This window comes from Microcaecilia unicolor, chromosome 6 (assembly GCF_901765095.1).
Source record: "Microcaecilia unicolor chromosome 6, aMicUni1.1, whole genome shotgun sequence".
NCBI lineage: Eukaryota > Metazoa > Chordata > Amphibia > Gymnophiona > Siphonopidae > Microcaecilia > Microcaecilia unicolor.
In genome coordinates, this window is record NC_044036.1 from 302,385,362 (window position 1) to 302,401,444 (window position 16,083).

The 16,083-nt window shown below is 43.0% G+C and overlaps 1 protein-coding gene across 3 annotated transcripts in view; it reads right to left on the reverse strand.

Moving 5' to 3' along the window:
* Positions 1-16,083, reverse strand: part of B3GNTL1 (UDP-GlcNAc:betaGal beta-1,3-N-acetylglucosaminyltransferase like 1) — a 348,739-nt gene that overhangs the window by 224,212 nt on the left and 108,444 nt on the right. For all 3 annotated transcript variants that reach the window (XM_030208046.1, XM_030208044.1, XM_030208045.1), the window contains exon 6: positions 6,205-6,300. In XM_030208046.1, coding sequence (XP_030063906.1) covers positions 6,205-6,300 — 96 coding nt within the window. The remainder of the gene's footprint in view (positions 1-6,204; positions 6,301-16,083) is intronic.

The window sequence follows — 16,083 nt, forward strand, 5'->3', positions numbered from 1 at the left end:
GGGATCTGTTCTTTCCCCACTATTATTTAATATCTAGCTGAACCTTTAGCTCCAACAATTAGGTCATTTGGACTGGATTATTTTCTTTTTGTTGACAACATACAACTACTTCTCCCAGTAAAAGATGATTGTTGAACAACTGTTTCTAGACTTAATAGCAGTTTCACTTATGTATCTACTTGATTTCAGTTTCATAAACTGGAGCAAAATCCACAGAAAGCAGATTGATTATATATACTGTATTTCTCAGGGTTCAGACCATATGACTGTTTTCCTTGAGATTCTAGAGATGCGAAAATGCCTAAGGAGGTGGTTACTTCCCTGGAAATAAAGTTAGACTCAGTTTTATCAATATAACTCCATATATCTGACGTTGTAAAGCTGGAATTCTTTGGTTAACATCAATTACATAAACTTCACCCATATTTTAGTCAACTGAATTGTGCCCAGTATTTTCTATTCAGGTGTATTTAGTTCTAAAACAAAACATTACCTACAACATCACTGTTGATCCTTGTTTCTACATATTCAACCGCAATACCATTGGAAACACAATACTGTGCTCAAGGATAAACTGCAGGCAGTTTAGAACATGATCTTTGCACTACTGACGGCATTATACAGATACAAATATGCAATATAAATTATTAGTATACACAGTAAATCAATGCTATCGATTACAAAGGCAATGCCACCATAACTCTCTTTTATCCTTAAAGCAACAATATTCAGATGTACAAAGGTTTCTTGTTTCAATGTTGTGGTAAAAATGCTTAATACGTCTGATCCGATGTGCCACATAAATCACTGCTCGTCTTTCGAATCTGAAGTCTACTCTTACAAGCAGCTGAAAGGCCACTTTCTAGTACCCTATACAGCCTAAATTATAGCAAATGATAAAACACACACACATATTAATTTCCCACATTACAGCTATTAACAGTGACACACAAAAATGGTAAGGCCTGAACTTATTTTAAATCTTTACTGAACAAACTAAGGGGTCCTTTTACTAAACTGCAGTAAGAGCTTGTGCATGCTTACCGCGAGATGTGCTCAGGAGTCCTGTGTTAAGTTCCTAAACTGTGTGCACAAACCATGCCAAAAAATATTTTGAAATTTTCTGCGGAGGGGGCATGTCTGCGCTAATCAGTTAGGAGTCCTTTTACTAAGCTGTGGTAAAAGGTGGCCTGCAGTAGTGTGGACGCGTGAAATTGGCGCACGCTGGGCCATTTTATTTTACCATGGCTGGGAAAAAGGGTTTTAAATGGGGGCAGTAAATGGCCGTGAGGTAAAATCAAAGGTAGCACGTGGCTATTTACTGCCTGACACCTTACCGCCACCCATCGAGCTAGCGGTAGGGGCTCACTCGCTACTCGTGCGGTAATCAGGCAGCACGTGCCAATGTGACTGCGCTGCCGATTACCGTTGGAAACGCTCCCTGCAATAGAAAATAGAAATACTGTGGGGAAACAGCGAATGCCAACTTTGAAACTACCGCTATGTGCCCTCACTACCCCTGCGGTAGTGCCAATTTAGCGTACTCTACCCGCACATTAGCCTTACTGCTGCTTAGTAAAAGGGCCTCTTAATGCAGGATTAGCAGATGAGCTCTTACTGCCTACAAAACAGGTTTCAGTAAGTGTACATGCACTAAATATTTTAATGGCCGCAAACTAATGGCAACTTTAGCGAATGGCCCTTAATAGGGAAAATGGAAAATTGCCCATTTTCTGGCTGTAGTAAAAATAGCCTTAGTTTGTTGGAAAACCTATGTAAGGGCGGGGTAAGGCCACTTTCTACCCCATCTTAGTAAAAGGACCCCTAAGCTTTTATTCCTTTCGATAAGTAGAAGGAAATATTTTATGCTTAGTAATACAACTGTGTTGCTTCATGTTTTTTACAATACTTATTTTCATTGTAGGGAATATGAGAACAAATAATTAATAATTTTGTATGTAAATTGACAGGAACAGATGTGCAGTTAGGATGGGAATAAAAAAGCAGCCTACATGAAAGCCAGAGGTTTTTTTTTATAACATGCACTATACACCTGTTTTGCTCCTTCAATATTTTAATCCACTTTCTTCTGAAACAAGGACCAAAGCATGAGCATGAACTTAAATAGATAGAGATTATGTCTATGAACATGTTGCACTGGGACTATAAAAGGCATTTTATTTTTCATTGCAGGAAGCAACATTTTAGGAGTATGAGGGATTGTGAACATCTTGCTCATTTTCCCTTTGCAGAGCTTTGCAGTGATGTTTCAAACTCTGAATTTTGATAATCAACAATAATTCTAGTGTCCAAAATATCTACAATGAATATAATTGATATTTGTTTGTTTGCAATGACACCAGTTCATGGCTGTCATAACAATACTCCCACAAACATATTTCAGGCCTTAAGGGCTGGCATTTGATACCTCTCTTTTAAAAGCCACACTATGGTTTGGTAGCTCTATTTGCCAATAAACTCTACCACTAGCTATAAATACATATTACCTCCAAACAAAACAACCTAGAAGTAAAACAAATAATACAGTGCAAAATTGATCATGGAACAAAAGGTAGAAAGATGATATGTGACACTGGCATAGAAAACAGAAGAGACAATTTAGTGAAGTAGTTATTGAGGTGCAGTAAAAGTGGGCTTTGATCGCACCTTATTTTTCTGAGGGAGTCACTAACCTGTAGTATCTCTCAATATTGCTGGTTAGTGAATCCTGTGGCACATGAATTAACATAACTTGCAATCAACTTTTCAGCTCTGTTATTCATATTGCCCAGGAGCATTGGGTCACATCTTAAAAGAGCTGGGCAATAAAAGCTTAATTTCCCTCTTCCCCCTCAGGACCCTCCTGCAGACACATCTCCCCTTCCTAAAGCCCCCCCTGTTGGCCCCCTAGGCCGACCTAGTAAAATTCCTGGTTGCCCCTGCCCTGCTGGGGTCAAAACAGTGTCAGCAACCTCTAGTAGAAATGTTTTGGGATCAAGCTCTGATCAATATCCAGTAGTGCTTCAAATGCTATGTTGTTTTAGAACAGGGTTAGGAACAGACTCATGTTTCATCAGTGAGGGTCATCAACAGGCCTGATTTTTAAGATTTCACAACATTCATCAGATATTTTCATATACAGCCTCATGGGGCGATTGTTAGGTTGCTGCCTACTGTGCTTATGATCTCAGTTCAAATCCCACACTGTGATTTCTGTCAGACAGCCAACCTCTGGACAACTCAGCCTCCGCTTTCAGTCAGTAAATGGGTGGTACAGATCAGGGGCGTATCTGAACTGCGGCGGTAGGGGGGGCCAGGGCCAGAGAGGGGGGGGCACATTATAGCCCCCCCCCCCCCCCCCGCCGCCGCCGCCGCCGCCATTGCCGATCCCCCTCCCCCCAGCCGCTGCCATTGCTAACCCTCCCCCTCCGTTGCTCGCCTACCTTCGCTGGCGGGGGACTCCAACCCCCGCCAGCCGAGGTCCGCGTCCTCCTGCCGCTGCCGGCTGCCTTTGGTCCTTTCATTCTTCCATTGAAGCTGGCGCCGACGAAAAAGTTTCTTTTGAATCTGACGTCGCTGCACGTTGCACGTTGTACGTGCAGGACGTCAGACTCAGAAACAATTTCTGAGTCTGACGTCCTGCACGTACAACGTGCAGCGACGTCAGACTCAAAAGAAACTTTCGTCGGCGCCAGCTTCAATGGAAGAATTAAAGGACCAAAGGCAGCCGGCAGCGGCAGGAGGACGCGGACCTCGGCTGGCGGGGGTTGGGGTCCCCCGCCAGCGAAGGTAGGCGAGCAACGGAGGGGGAGGGTTGGCAGCGGTAGGGGGGTCCAGGGCGAAATCTGCGGGGGCCCAGGCCCCTGAGGCCCCACGCAGATACGCCCCTGGTACAGATGAATAAGGAAGGCAATGACAAAACAGCCCACTAATAGTCTGCCAAGAACCATTACACAAGGGGGCAGACTCCATAAGTCATTTGCAGCTAACATAGAGGGGACTACCTTTACCTTTATATTTCCATAAATTTGGTTCAATAACTGAGGTGCCCTTTTATTAAGGTGCAGTGAAATCTGGGCTTAGCGCATTCTAATGTGGGATTCTCCCACACCCTAAGCCCAGATTTACTGTGGCAATAAAGTTGTTTTGGGTTTTTTTGCAGGTCTTGCACTAATGTTCCCATTAATGAGAGGCACCTGCATAAAAATAACACGGGAGCACTTACCACCTCCTATTTAAAAGACACTAAGTGCTCCCGCATTAACTGAGGTGGCAGTAAGGGCTCCTGAGGTAACCGGGCAGCACGCAGCGCTGCACTAGAACAAAACAAATTTCCAGAGCGCCAGAAATGGTGTGTGCTCCAGCCAGAACTACCGCTGGCGGCCATGTTGGGCCAGCAGTAGTTCCATTTTAGTGTGTGGTAAGCCCGCGTTGAGCTTACCGCCGCTTTGTAAAAGACCCCCTAAATAGTGTCAGCCATCTGCTAAAATATCGTTAGGACATCACCGGATGTATTTATTAGAAATCTGTAAATAATGATTGAAGCTATGAACAGGTTAATGGCCAAGCATAATAATGAAAAGAGTAACCGAGCATATTACACCCCAAGAAAACATAATTGCCATTTATCTCTATACTGTGAAGATTTATTCCTACACAGGCTTACTGTACATCTCCGAATTTCACAAAAGTGGAAAAGTGACAAATAATACTTTCTGAATGTGAATAGTTAATTTCCTTTAGTGTGCAGAAATAGTACCATGGTGGCCAATAAAACAACTGATTAAAGGAGAGGTTACGTGTCAAGGCACTGCATGGTCAGGTACTGTGAGTATACTAGTTAATTTTTAAACTGTTTCCTTTGCAAATATCCAATTTTTTAAGAAAGAACCTTTGTTGGAGAATTTTGAGGCAAGGCATATGAGCTGGCTTGTGCTTATAGTCAACATGGCAGCAGATTCCCATGGATTCTATATAGCGTGCATAGATTAATTGTTTTAACAAGCTGTTAAGCATTGTTAACAGCTCTTAGCAAGCAATAACGAGCACTAATTGGAAAAAATGAGAATTTACGCGCGTATATTGCTAAGCATATTCTTTAATGTACTGCGCATAAATTCTAGCGCATTTAGAATACACTTAGAGATTGCCTATCGTGCGTTAATTTTACATACCATAAATAGCCCATTATGCCTCGTTCCTACAACAAAACTGATGTTGAGGGAGAGAGAAGGTAATCTCTAATCACGCCCACATATATGATTTCAAGCACAGTGGCTGTATGTTTAGCTATAATTAAGCTCTCATTTGTTTATTTTTAGTGTTTTTATCCAGTCTGGTGTTTGCAGTTCTCCACACCAGCTTGGTTGAGGTTTATGTTGGTGCTTCTGTGTTTCATTGTGTCTCATCCTTTACACAGTATGAATGGATTTTTATAAGTGCTTTATCCTCTGCATGGAATAGATTGATTTTTACCTGCACAAGTGGTTTTATAGTAATGCCCTTATTCAATTTAAAGCTCTGAGGGGATCTTTTACAAAGGCGTGCTAGCAGTTTTAGTGTACGCTAATGATTAGCGCACACTACATGCTAGAGACACCCATAGAAATATATAGGCATCTCTCATGTTTAGTTCATGCTTATTTTTAGCATGCGTTAAAAACACTAGTGCACTTTTGTAAAAGGACCCCTTAGTCTGATATGCACATAAGGAATTGGTTTTAGTGTTCTTAATGTTTGATTTTATTGATTTTATTTGTAATTAGAGTGAATGACTTTTAATTTTAATTGTACAGATGGTTTTAATGAGTTCTCTTTTTGAATTCTATGTTTTATGCCTGATATGCATATGCAGTCTGTTAGCAATTGTGGCTCCTGTGCATTATATACGTTTAGCCTCTTTAAATGGTGCTTTTATTTATTATTCATATTTTTAGCCCCTGAAGCAGACCATTACAGGGCAAAACTTGGCCGAGTTGGGCACCAGTTTATTCCTCAAATTCTGTTGTATTAATAAACTCTGCTTTGGACTTATCCAGTCTACATTCTATTTTCTTCACCTGTTGTTGTACCTAGAACAAGGACATACAGAACACGCACAGTCTTAAAATATTCTGGTTACCTATAGGAACATGGCTCATTTTCTGTCCAATACCAAGTAAACGCCAAAATAATCCAGAGATAAAACAAAAAAGTATAACTTACTTGCGTAAGAAGCTGTTCTGGTGTCAGGTTATTGATCCAACGAGTATAGCGTTCAGTGGAGTTCGCTGGTTCCCTCATAACCTGGCAACCGACAATCTGAAATGTATTCACAGGATGTGGTTATGAATATTGCACTATTACAATGCAGAAGTAGCAACACAACTGAAAACACCACTACCACAGTTACACAGTTGATTTTAATCTTTAAAGCATTACATGTTCTAGCTCCCTCTTGCTTGCAAATCTCATCAAATTGTTACCAGTTGGTCCACCCATTAAAATCTCCCTCTCAAGTTTCTTGTTTGTCCACACTGAGAAATCAGCCCACAAGATGCTTGTGCGTCAACAGCTGCAAGCCCTAGACTGTGGCATTCACTACCAGACAATCTCCAGTTAGAAACTGATATTTCCTTTCAGAAAGAAGTCAAAATGGCAATATTTACTCAAAAATATTTATGAGCATAAACCATGAAGGGGGTACACTCATTGTGTGGTCACCAGGAGTCAGTTTGACTCAAGGGCACATCTGGATATGGATTCATATGCATACTCAAGTATTGAGACTGAAGTTACCTAAACTGTGAACAGAAGCTTTATGTTGTCTGATATTTGTCTCAATTTTATGTACTTATGAACTGTTCGGAGGTAAAATCCTCACGAAACCGTGAGATATGAGAACAAAAAGTGAGGAGAATGAACGAGGATACCAATTAGTTTGTTTATTCACATTAAAAATGACCCGACACGGCCGTGTTTCGGCCCAAAGGCCTGCCTCAGGGGTCTTTAAAACCTCAGAGAGTATGGCTTGAGATGTGTACTCCAAGGAAAATAATAAGAAAAAAACTCTCTTGGGTCTCCTCTCTTTTTGGAGAGAAGTATAACAAGTTTGTTCCGTTTCTCAACAAAAAAATTTTTAAAAGAGAGGAGACCCAAGAGAGTTTTTTCTTATTATTTTCCTTGGAGTACACATCTCAAGCCATACTCTCTGAGGTTTTAAAGACCCTTGAGGCAGGCCTTTGGGCCGAAACACGGCCGTGTCGGGTCATTTTTAATGTGAATTACGTCATTTCTTATGTGAATAAACAAACTATTTGGTATCCTCGTTCATTCTCCTCACTTTTTGTTCTCATATCTTATGAACTGTTCACAATGGGGCCTTTTTACAGAACAGCAGTAATGCGCGCTATTCTGGGACTACTGCTGGCCCAACACGGCCACCGGCGGTGTGTATGGTGTACAGCACTGCATATGTCTTGTAGCGGTATAGAAATGATAAATAGTAGTAGTAGTAGTTCCGGGTCGAGCGTGCACCATTTCAGGGGGAAAAGAAACCCCGGAAATGGTTAACGTGGCGGTAACCTGGCAGTTATTGGGCATCGCCATGTACTGCCTGGTTACCACCAGTATACTGTGGGAGCCCTTGCCACCACCTCAATGGATGGCAGTAAGGGATTCCCCTCACATGGTCATGTAGTAAGAGTTTTTGTTTTGGGGACTTTTTACTCGATTTGGTAAAAAGGGCCCTGGTGTGCAGGAAAAAAGCCCCCACCGCTACCACAGGACCCCAATGTTAGATGGGTAGGATAAAAGCATTTTAATTAAATACTGTACATAGAGTACATAATATTGAAGCAAAAAGAGATAATTTTTTTTAAATGCAAATCCTTAGATGAAACCTGAAAGCTTGCTATTTTCTGTACAGTGACAAAAAAAAAATAAACAGTATTAGAAAAGATAATTCTGTCTCACAGTCCTCCGTAAAAACAAACAAACAAACAAAAAAACACAGTAAATGTGAAAAACAAAGCACCCGTTGTAGGGGTTGATATTCAGCCAGCGGCGATCAGCGTTTTGCTGACCACCTCTGGTGCTAAACCTAGACATTTAATACCAGGTCATGCCCAGGCATTGGCATTGAATTTCTGATTTTGCGGAGCTGCCTAACACATAGCCAGTTACAGTGGGGGAAATAAGTATTTGATCCCTTGCTGATTTTGTAAGTTTGCCCACTGACAAAGACATGAGCAGCCCATAATTGAAGGGTAGGTTATTGGTAACAGTGAGAGATAGCACATCACAAATTAAATCCGGAAAATCACATTGTGGAAAGTATATGAATTTATTTGCATTCTGCAGAGGGAAATAAGTATTTAATCCCTCTGGCAAACAAGACCTAATACTTGGTGGCAAAACCCTTGTTGGCAAGCACAGCGGTCAGACGTCTTCTGTAGTTGATGATGAGGTTTGCACACATGTCAGGAGGAATTTTGGTCCACTCCTCTTTGCAGATCATCTCTAAATCATTAAGAGTTCTGGGCTGTCGCTTGGCAACTCGCAGCTTCAGCTCCCTCCATAAGTTTTCAATGGGATTAAGGTCTGGTGACTGGCTAGGCCACTCCATGACCCTAATGTGCTTCTTCCTGAGCCACTCCTTTGTTGCCTTGGCTGTATGTTTTGGGTCATTGTCGTGCTGGAAGACCCAGCCACGACCCATTTTTAAGGCCCTGGCGGAGGGAAGGAGGTTGTCACTCAGAATTGTATGGTACATGGCCCCATCCATTCTCCCATTGATGCGGTGAAGTAGTCCTGTGCCCTTAGCAGAGAAACACCCCCAAAACATAACATTTCCACCTCCATGCTTGACAGTGGGGACGGTGTTCTTTGGGTCATAGGCAGCATTTCTCTTCCTCCAAACACGGCGAGTTGAGTTCATGCCAAAGAGCTCAATTTTTGTCTCATCTGACCACAGCACCTTCTCCCAATCACTCTCGGCATCATCCAGGTGTTCACTGGCAAACTTCAGACGGGCCGTCACATGTGCCTTCCGGAGCAGGGGGACCTTGCGGGCACTGCAGGATTGCAATCCGTTATGTCGTAATGTGTTACCAATGGTTTTCGTGGTGACAGTGGTCCCAGCTGCCTTGAGATCATTGACAAGTTCCCCCCTTGTAGTTGTAGGCTGATTTCTAACCTTCCTCATGATCAAGGATACCCCACGAGGTGAGATTTTGCGTGGAGCCCCAGATCTTTGTCGATTGACAGTCATTTTGTACTTCTTCCATTTTCTTACTATGGCACCAACAGTTGTCTCCTTCTCGCCCAGCGTCTTACTGATGGTTTTGTAGCCCATTCCAGCCTTGTGCAGGTGTATGATCTTGTCCCTGACATCCTTAGACAGCTCCTTGCTCTTGGCCATTTTGTAGAGGTTAGAGTCTGACTGATTCACTGAGTCTGTGGACAGGTGTCTTTCATACAGGTGACCATTGCCGACAGCTGTCTGTCATGCAGGTAACGAGTTGATTTGGAGCATCTACCTGGTCTGTAGGGGCCAGATCTCTTACTGGTTGGTGGGGGATCAAATACTTATTTCCCTCTGCAGAATGCAAATAAATTCATATACTTTCCACAATGTGATTTTCCGGATTTAATTTGTGATGTGCTATCTCTCACTGTTACCAATAACCTACCCTTCAATTATGGGCTGCTCATGTCTTTGTCAGTGGGCAAAGTTACAAAATCAGCAAGGGATCAAATACTTATTTCCCCCACTGTACATTGGATATTCAGCCTTTAACCGGCTAAGATGACTCCACCCCCCGAACAGCCAGTTTTGAGTTCTGCGCTAAAGTGTCACTAAAAATGACCTGTTAGCCCCGAACAGGCAAATTAAGCAGGTTAAGTCGCATTGAATATCAACCCCCCTGTGTTTATTAGGGATGTGCAAGGGCAAAACCCAAAAAAATTTCAATTTGTTTTTATTCTGAACTTTTCCGATTTTCAGCTAGGTTTTTTTTGTTCACTTCAATAGGAATTTATTTAATAAGTACTACTGCATTTTTAACATGCATTAATTCATTGATTGGTGCACATTAAATCAAAACAGCCAGCCTCTGTGGTTCAGCAGCAAGTCTCCAGTTCTCAGTCCCCGAGGCTACAGGTTTGAAAGCACACATGAACATTTTTAAGGCACACTAATAAACCAAATGCACATGCCTACTGTTTATGACGTCACCAGGGTAAAGATGCTGGGAAAATGGGTGCAAAACACCAAGTGATTCTATTTTCTATTGTCAGTCTAGTTGCAGTCAATAATTGATACTGTGGACTTAAATGTATCCATTTAAGTCCCGTTTTTACACAGAAACACAGAAAATTACAGCAGATAAAGGCCATTTGGGCCATCCAGTCTATTCATATCGTCCACTATCTCTTCTTCCCCCTAAGAGATCCCACATATTTACAAATCAACACAAGGTAAATGTACAGCTGTCCTTCCCTAACCTATGGTTGGGTGATGGTTAGATGCTATCTTAAAATGGCCATCAGGTGAAAATGTCTTTGAAACAGACTGCAAAATTTGAATCTCTTTTCTCGGGGTGCATCAACAGACAATATGAAGGCATCAATCAAAAGCGTTAGCTCCTGGAAGAATTGTCATAAACCTAATTCCTTATCAATATATGATACTGACTAACCTGTAATTCAGAACTAGGTTAATAATGCATATGGGTCATTAAGAATTGGCGATAAATTCGGGATGGCTCTACCAAAGAGGAATAACAGGTAGCCTTTTAGGAAAGCTGAATGATTAGGGTATCCTCAATTATTCTCTTACTTGAAGAAGGGACCAAACAGGTACTTGCATCATTTTTCTATTAAAATGTATCACTACCTCTAGAATTATATCTACTTTTCTACAACATGAAGTTTGATAAATCAGGATATCTGGTACAAAGTGGACAAGATGCAGGCCTATATGACCATAAAATATGCGTAACTAGCAGAGACAGAATTATTTAAGGAAAAAAAAGGGTTTGATAGCCACGTCAGGGCTGCTTGAATAAAGACTCTTTGGACTTCACAGTGCCTGCCTTGGCGTTTGCTTGGTTCTATTGCTGCAAGAGACTCAGGGGTCCTTTTACAAAGGCTCGCTGAAAAATGGCTTGCAGTAGTGTAGGCGCAGGTTTTGGGCACGTGCAAAATAATTTTTCAGTGAAACTGTAAAAAAAGGCGTTTTTCTTCCTGAAAATGGACGTGCGGCAAAGTCAAAATTGCCGTGTGTCCATTTTGGGTCTCAGACCTTACCGCCAGCCATAGACCTAGTGGTAAAGAATTTGGGCGGTAATGGCCTGTGCGCGTCCGCTACGCATGCCAGAAAATAAAAAAATACTTTTCAGACGCGTGTAGCAGACACATGCCAAAATTGAAATTACCGCAAAGACCATGCGGTAACCGAGCGGTAACTCCAATTTGGCGCGCATTGGGCATACATAGGCGCCTACGCGGCTTAGTAAAAGGGGCCTTTAGTGCCTCTTTTTCGATCCGATTAATTTTTTAATTACATGAGCCAACAACCCATCTTCCTAAGAGATATGATGGTTCCAGCATAAGAGGAAGGAAGGTAGGTGAAGAGACTTGAGCTAACTAATTTCAAAGGACACAACAGCATCTTTTTAAATAAGAAGGCGACATATTTAAGTTAGACGCCATGAATACAGATGGCAGAGGCACTTAGAAGTTAACAGGTGAGTGAAGGTTTATAACTTGCTTCAAAAGCAGTAATGGCGCTCATAAAGGTAATCTCCATTATATTTTAATTTTGTTGTAGGAAACTAAAACTCATCAGGCTGCTTGGTCCTGATGAAGCGCTTTGTGAAACATGCGCACTGTTGACAAACCCGCGAACCTGAGATATATATACAGATACAAGTAAGTGTCCTGATTAGAATGTTGTCACGATTGTGAGTTTTCTTGGTTTGTGCTCCTCTCGCCCTCTGGTGGCCAGAATCGGTGGCTGCCATAGACTTTCCAGACTCTCTTTTCGGTCCGGTCCAGATATTTTAGCCCTCCAGTCTTGCTTGGAAGTTTGGCAGCTAGCCTCACCCTTAGCTGCCTTGAGATTGCTGCAGCTGAACCTCAGCTGTTGATGGGCTTATTAGCCGCCTGGAAACTTTCTGCTTGGCCTTTGCAACGCCAAAGGTCCAGGTTGGTGTTTGTGCTTAGTGCACTTCTGCCTTGCCTTGTTTAGCCTTGTTTCTTAGTTAGTGTCCAGAGTCTGTATTCCTTGCCTGTTTGAGTCTCCTGAATCCTGTCTTGAATCCAGTGCTGATTGCTCCTTCCGTCTGCTTTTGGCTTCCTTTCCCTTCTGCTTGTGTTTGTTTCCTGCCTGAGACCCTGTACCTTGAACCCTGTTCTAGCCCAGCTTGTGTTTGTTTCCTGCCTGTTTGAGACCCTGTACCTTGTACTCTGTTCTAGCCAGTGGCGTAGCCAAAGGTGGGCTTGGATGGGCCCAGGTCCACCCACTTTGGGCTCAGGCCCACCCAGTAGCAGCACACCCATGATGTGGCTGGCAGGGATTCTAAAGCACCACCAGACAAAAACTCCCAACAACTGTCCCTCCTGCATCTTGTAAATAGCAGATCTTCGCCTGCAGCAAGCAGCGACTGATACTTACTATTCGTACCGGTCCCACAGCCTTCCCTCTGATATATTCCCGCCTATGTGGAAACAGGAAGTTGCATCAGAGGGAAGACTGTGGGGCCGGTGCGAATGGTATGTATCAGTCGCTGCTCGCTGCAGGCGAAGATCTGCTATTTACAAGGTATTCAGGGGAGGGGGATGCTTTTAAATATCATATGGCATGCAGGTGAGAGAGGGAGAGACCAAATCACATGTGGGACAGGGCGGAGTTCTTCTGCCGACCCATCTTGGGCCCAGGCCCATCCAAAATTGGGTGTCTGGCTACGCCCCTGGTTCTAGCCCAGCTTGTGTTTGTTTCCTGCCTGTTTGAGACCCTGTATCCTGTACCCTGTCTAGTCAAGTTTGTCTTGATCCACTCCGTCCAGTAAGTCCTGCCGGCTGCCTGCACCTAAGGGCTCAACCCCTAGGGAACGGCGTTCAAGCGCATGTGAAGTATTGTTCCAGTCATGCTAGTTCCTGTATCCTGTTCAGTCCTAGTTGGTTTTTGCCTGCTGCTGCCGCTCCTCGTCAGCAGCCCAAGGGCTCACAATTCCAGACTTATCCTTGAGAACATGACAATTGTATTCTATATGTTGCTAATATTCAACAAACTATTTATACTGAAAAAGGAAGTAATTGCATATTGTAAATTTTAAGAAAAAATAAAAACTACAATAAAATAAGTTCAGTAAAAAAATCAGTTTTCTTTTTTTTTTAAGCCTGATGAGGAAGTTTGCCCAGTAAACAACAAGTTTATAACGTGGACAATAGGCTGCGCATCTGAACGTTTTTTTTTCTCCTGTTAGTGAAGTAATTTTAGAGTTAGTACATAACTTGCATTTCTCAACACAAAAAATATAACAATCACCAAGCAAAATGCTTGAAAAGTACTTTGGTCATAAACACAATTATGAGGAAAAAAGAGAACCATTTTGCTGCTCCATTTTAATCTACTTTACAAAAAATTTTGTTTACTTCTCAGTACTACCTTTAAGTACATAAATACATAAGCATCACCATACTGGGAAAGACTGAAGGTCCAAAAAAGCGCAGTATCTTGTTTCCAAAAGTGGCCAATCCAGGTTACAAGTACCTGGCAAGATCCCAAAAGAGTAAAACAGACTTTATGCTGGTTATCCTAGAAATAAGCAGTGGATTTTCTCAAGTCAGCAATTCTTTCAAATTGATGTTGATGCGCTACCTCCTTGAACAAACCTATAACCTGGCTTGACGTATACATAGTTTGTCATTGTAATTGTGTTCACTGTATTGTTGTAAATATCTTTTAAATGTGTATGTTGTTATTGTTCCCCAATTGGGCAAAGGTGGGTTATAAATAAACATAACAAATAATGGGCTCCTTTTACTAAGCGGTGATAAGTGGAATCCGGGCTTACCGCTCACTATACAGGAAGTACCGCCGGGCTACTGCAGCAGCCTAGAGGTGCTTCCCACCCCTAGCACACCATCATTTCCACTGCTACAAAAAGTGCAGTGTGCGCCCAAATGAGACTACCACCAGGTCAGCATGCCCCCATGGTGGTAATTTCAGATTTGGTGTGCACCCATAATGCTTGGATGAATTATTTATTTCCTCCCACACGTACCGTTTCTGGCAGTAATCGGCAGTTGGTGCGCACCGACTGGACACCGTGCATGTAGTGCATGAGCCCTTACCACTAGATCAATGGGTGGCGTTAACGGCTCAAGCCAGTTTTAGACACGCGCTGGTTTCAGTTTTACCACATGCCCTTTTCCCGTCACGTTTAAAAAAACCTTTTTTGCAGACGCAGTAAAAACTGGTCCAGCGTGCGCCTAATACCAGTGGCGTAGCTATGTGTGGCCAGGGGGCCTGGCCTCCCGTAGATTTGGCCCTGGACCCCCCTGCTGACAACCCTCTCGACCACCCCTCCCGCTGCCAACCCACCGTCGCCTACCTTTGCTGTCAGGGGACCCCAACCCCCGCCAGCCGAGGTCCTCTTCTTCTTGCAAAAGGCTTCCTTCTGTTTCTGACGTCCTGCACATTCCTCTTCTTCTCGCAAAAGGCTTCCTTCTGTTTCTGACGTCCTGCACGTACAACGTGCAGGACGTCAGAAACAGAAGGAAGCCTTTTGCGAGAAGAAGAGGACCTCGGCTGGCGGAGGTTGGGGTCCCCCACCAGCAAAGGTAGGTGACGGCGGGTTGGCGGCGGGAGGGGGGGTCGAGAGGGTCGGCGGTGGCGGGGGGGCGGCAGGGGCGGCAATGGTGGGGGGGGGGGGTGGCGCCGCCGGGGGGGGGGGGGGGTAAAATGTGCCCCTTCACCTCAGGCTCTGGACCCCCCTCCCGCCGAAGTCTGGCTACGCCCCTGCCTAATACCTAATTCCGAATAGAAAAACCAAACTCCTATCACTTGACTGACTAACCTCTTTCACTTTAACCCCTATGTTGAATATGGTTTCTCTACAGTCGATGACCTAATGTATGTTACAATCCTATCTATCACGTAGGAATCAATATGCACTACCACAATGTATTCTTTTTTACCATGTATGTATGCACCTTAATGCAATGACTTTTGTACTCTGTTACCCGGAAATGGCAATCACCATTACGGCAAATGTACACCACATTGAGCCTGCAAATCGGTGGGAAAATGTGGGATACAAATGCTACGAAATAAATAAATAAATGCGCCTACACTGCCACAGGCCACTTTTTACTGTGGCTTAGTAAAAGGGCCCCTAAGTGCGAACACTGTCTCTGAAAATTACCCCAGGGAATTAATGTGCTAATATTTATCCTCGCTTTTGACCATGCACAATTATGCAGATATTTTCTTACGTTTACACATAAATAGTATCACTTCTCCAAGCACATCCCCAGCAACACCTATTCTTGGACGGGTGAATGCACATGCATATAGTACGAGAGTATATAAGTTTGCCCACATATTGGGAAGCTAGGTATATAAAAGCTTATTTCTGAACATAAAGCCCTGCTTTTTTTTGCAGAAATGTTTTTGAAAATGATTCTTCCTTAGTTTAAAGGAGGCAACACACACAGAAAAGCACTTTTTCAGTGAGCTTAAATGGAAATTAAAGTCACGTGTCACTGGTGACTTGCCTGTTAAATAAAATAGCTCTCCGTGTTACCTTAAAGTGTTAACACACCTAAGCCAGAGAGTGTTTTTTTTATTTACGTCAGGTAGTTTTGCTAAAATGCAAATGCTTCCTCAAGTCAGACTAGCAAGAACAGACAGTACACATTTTTCTCTCCTCTTCTTTACACATCCCTAGATACTGCAGCCAAGGTGAAAGGGTCAGCACTGAACTTGTGCCAGAGACTGCTGCCAACACAACTATTCTGTCAAACCGGATTGTTCCCTGGTTCACATGAGATTAGCAAGGGCAGAAAAGATGTGGGAAGTCAGTAATAAATTCA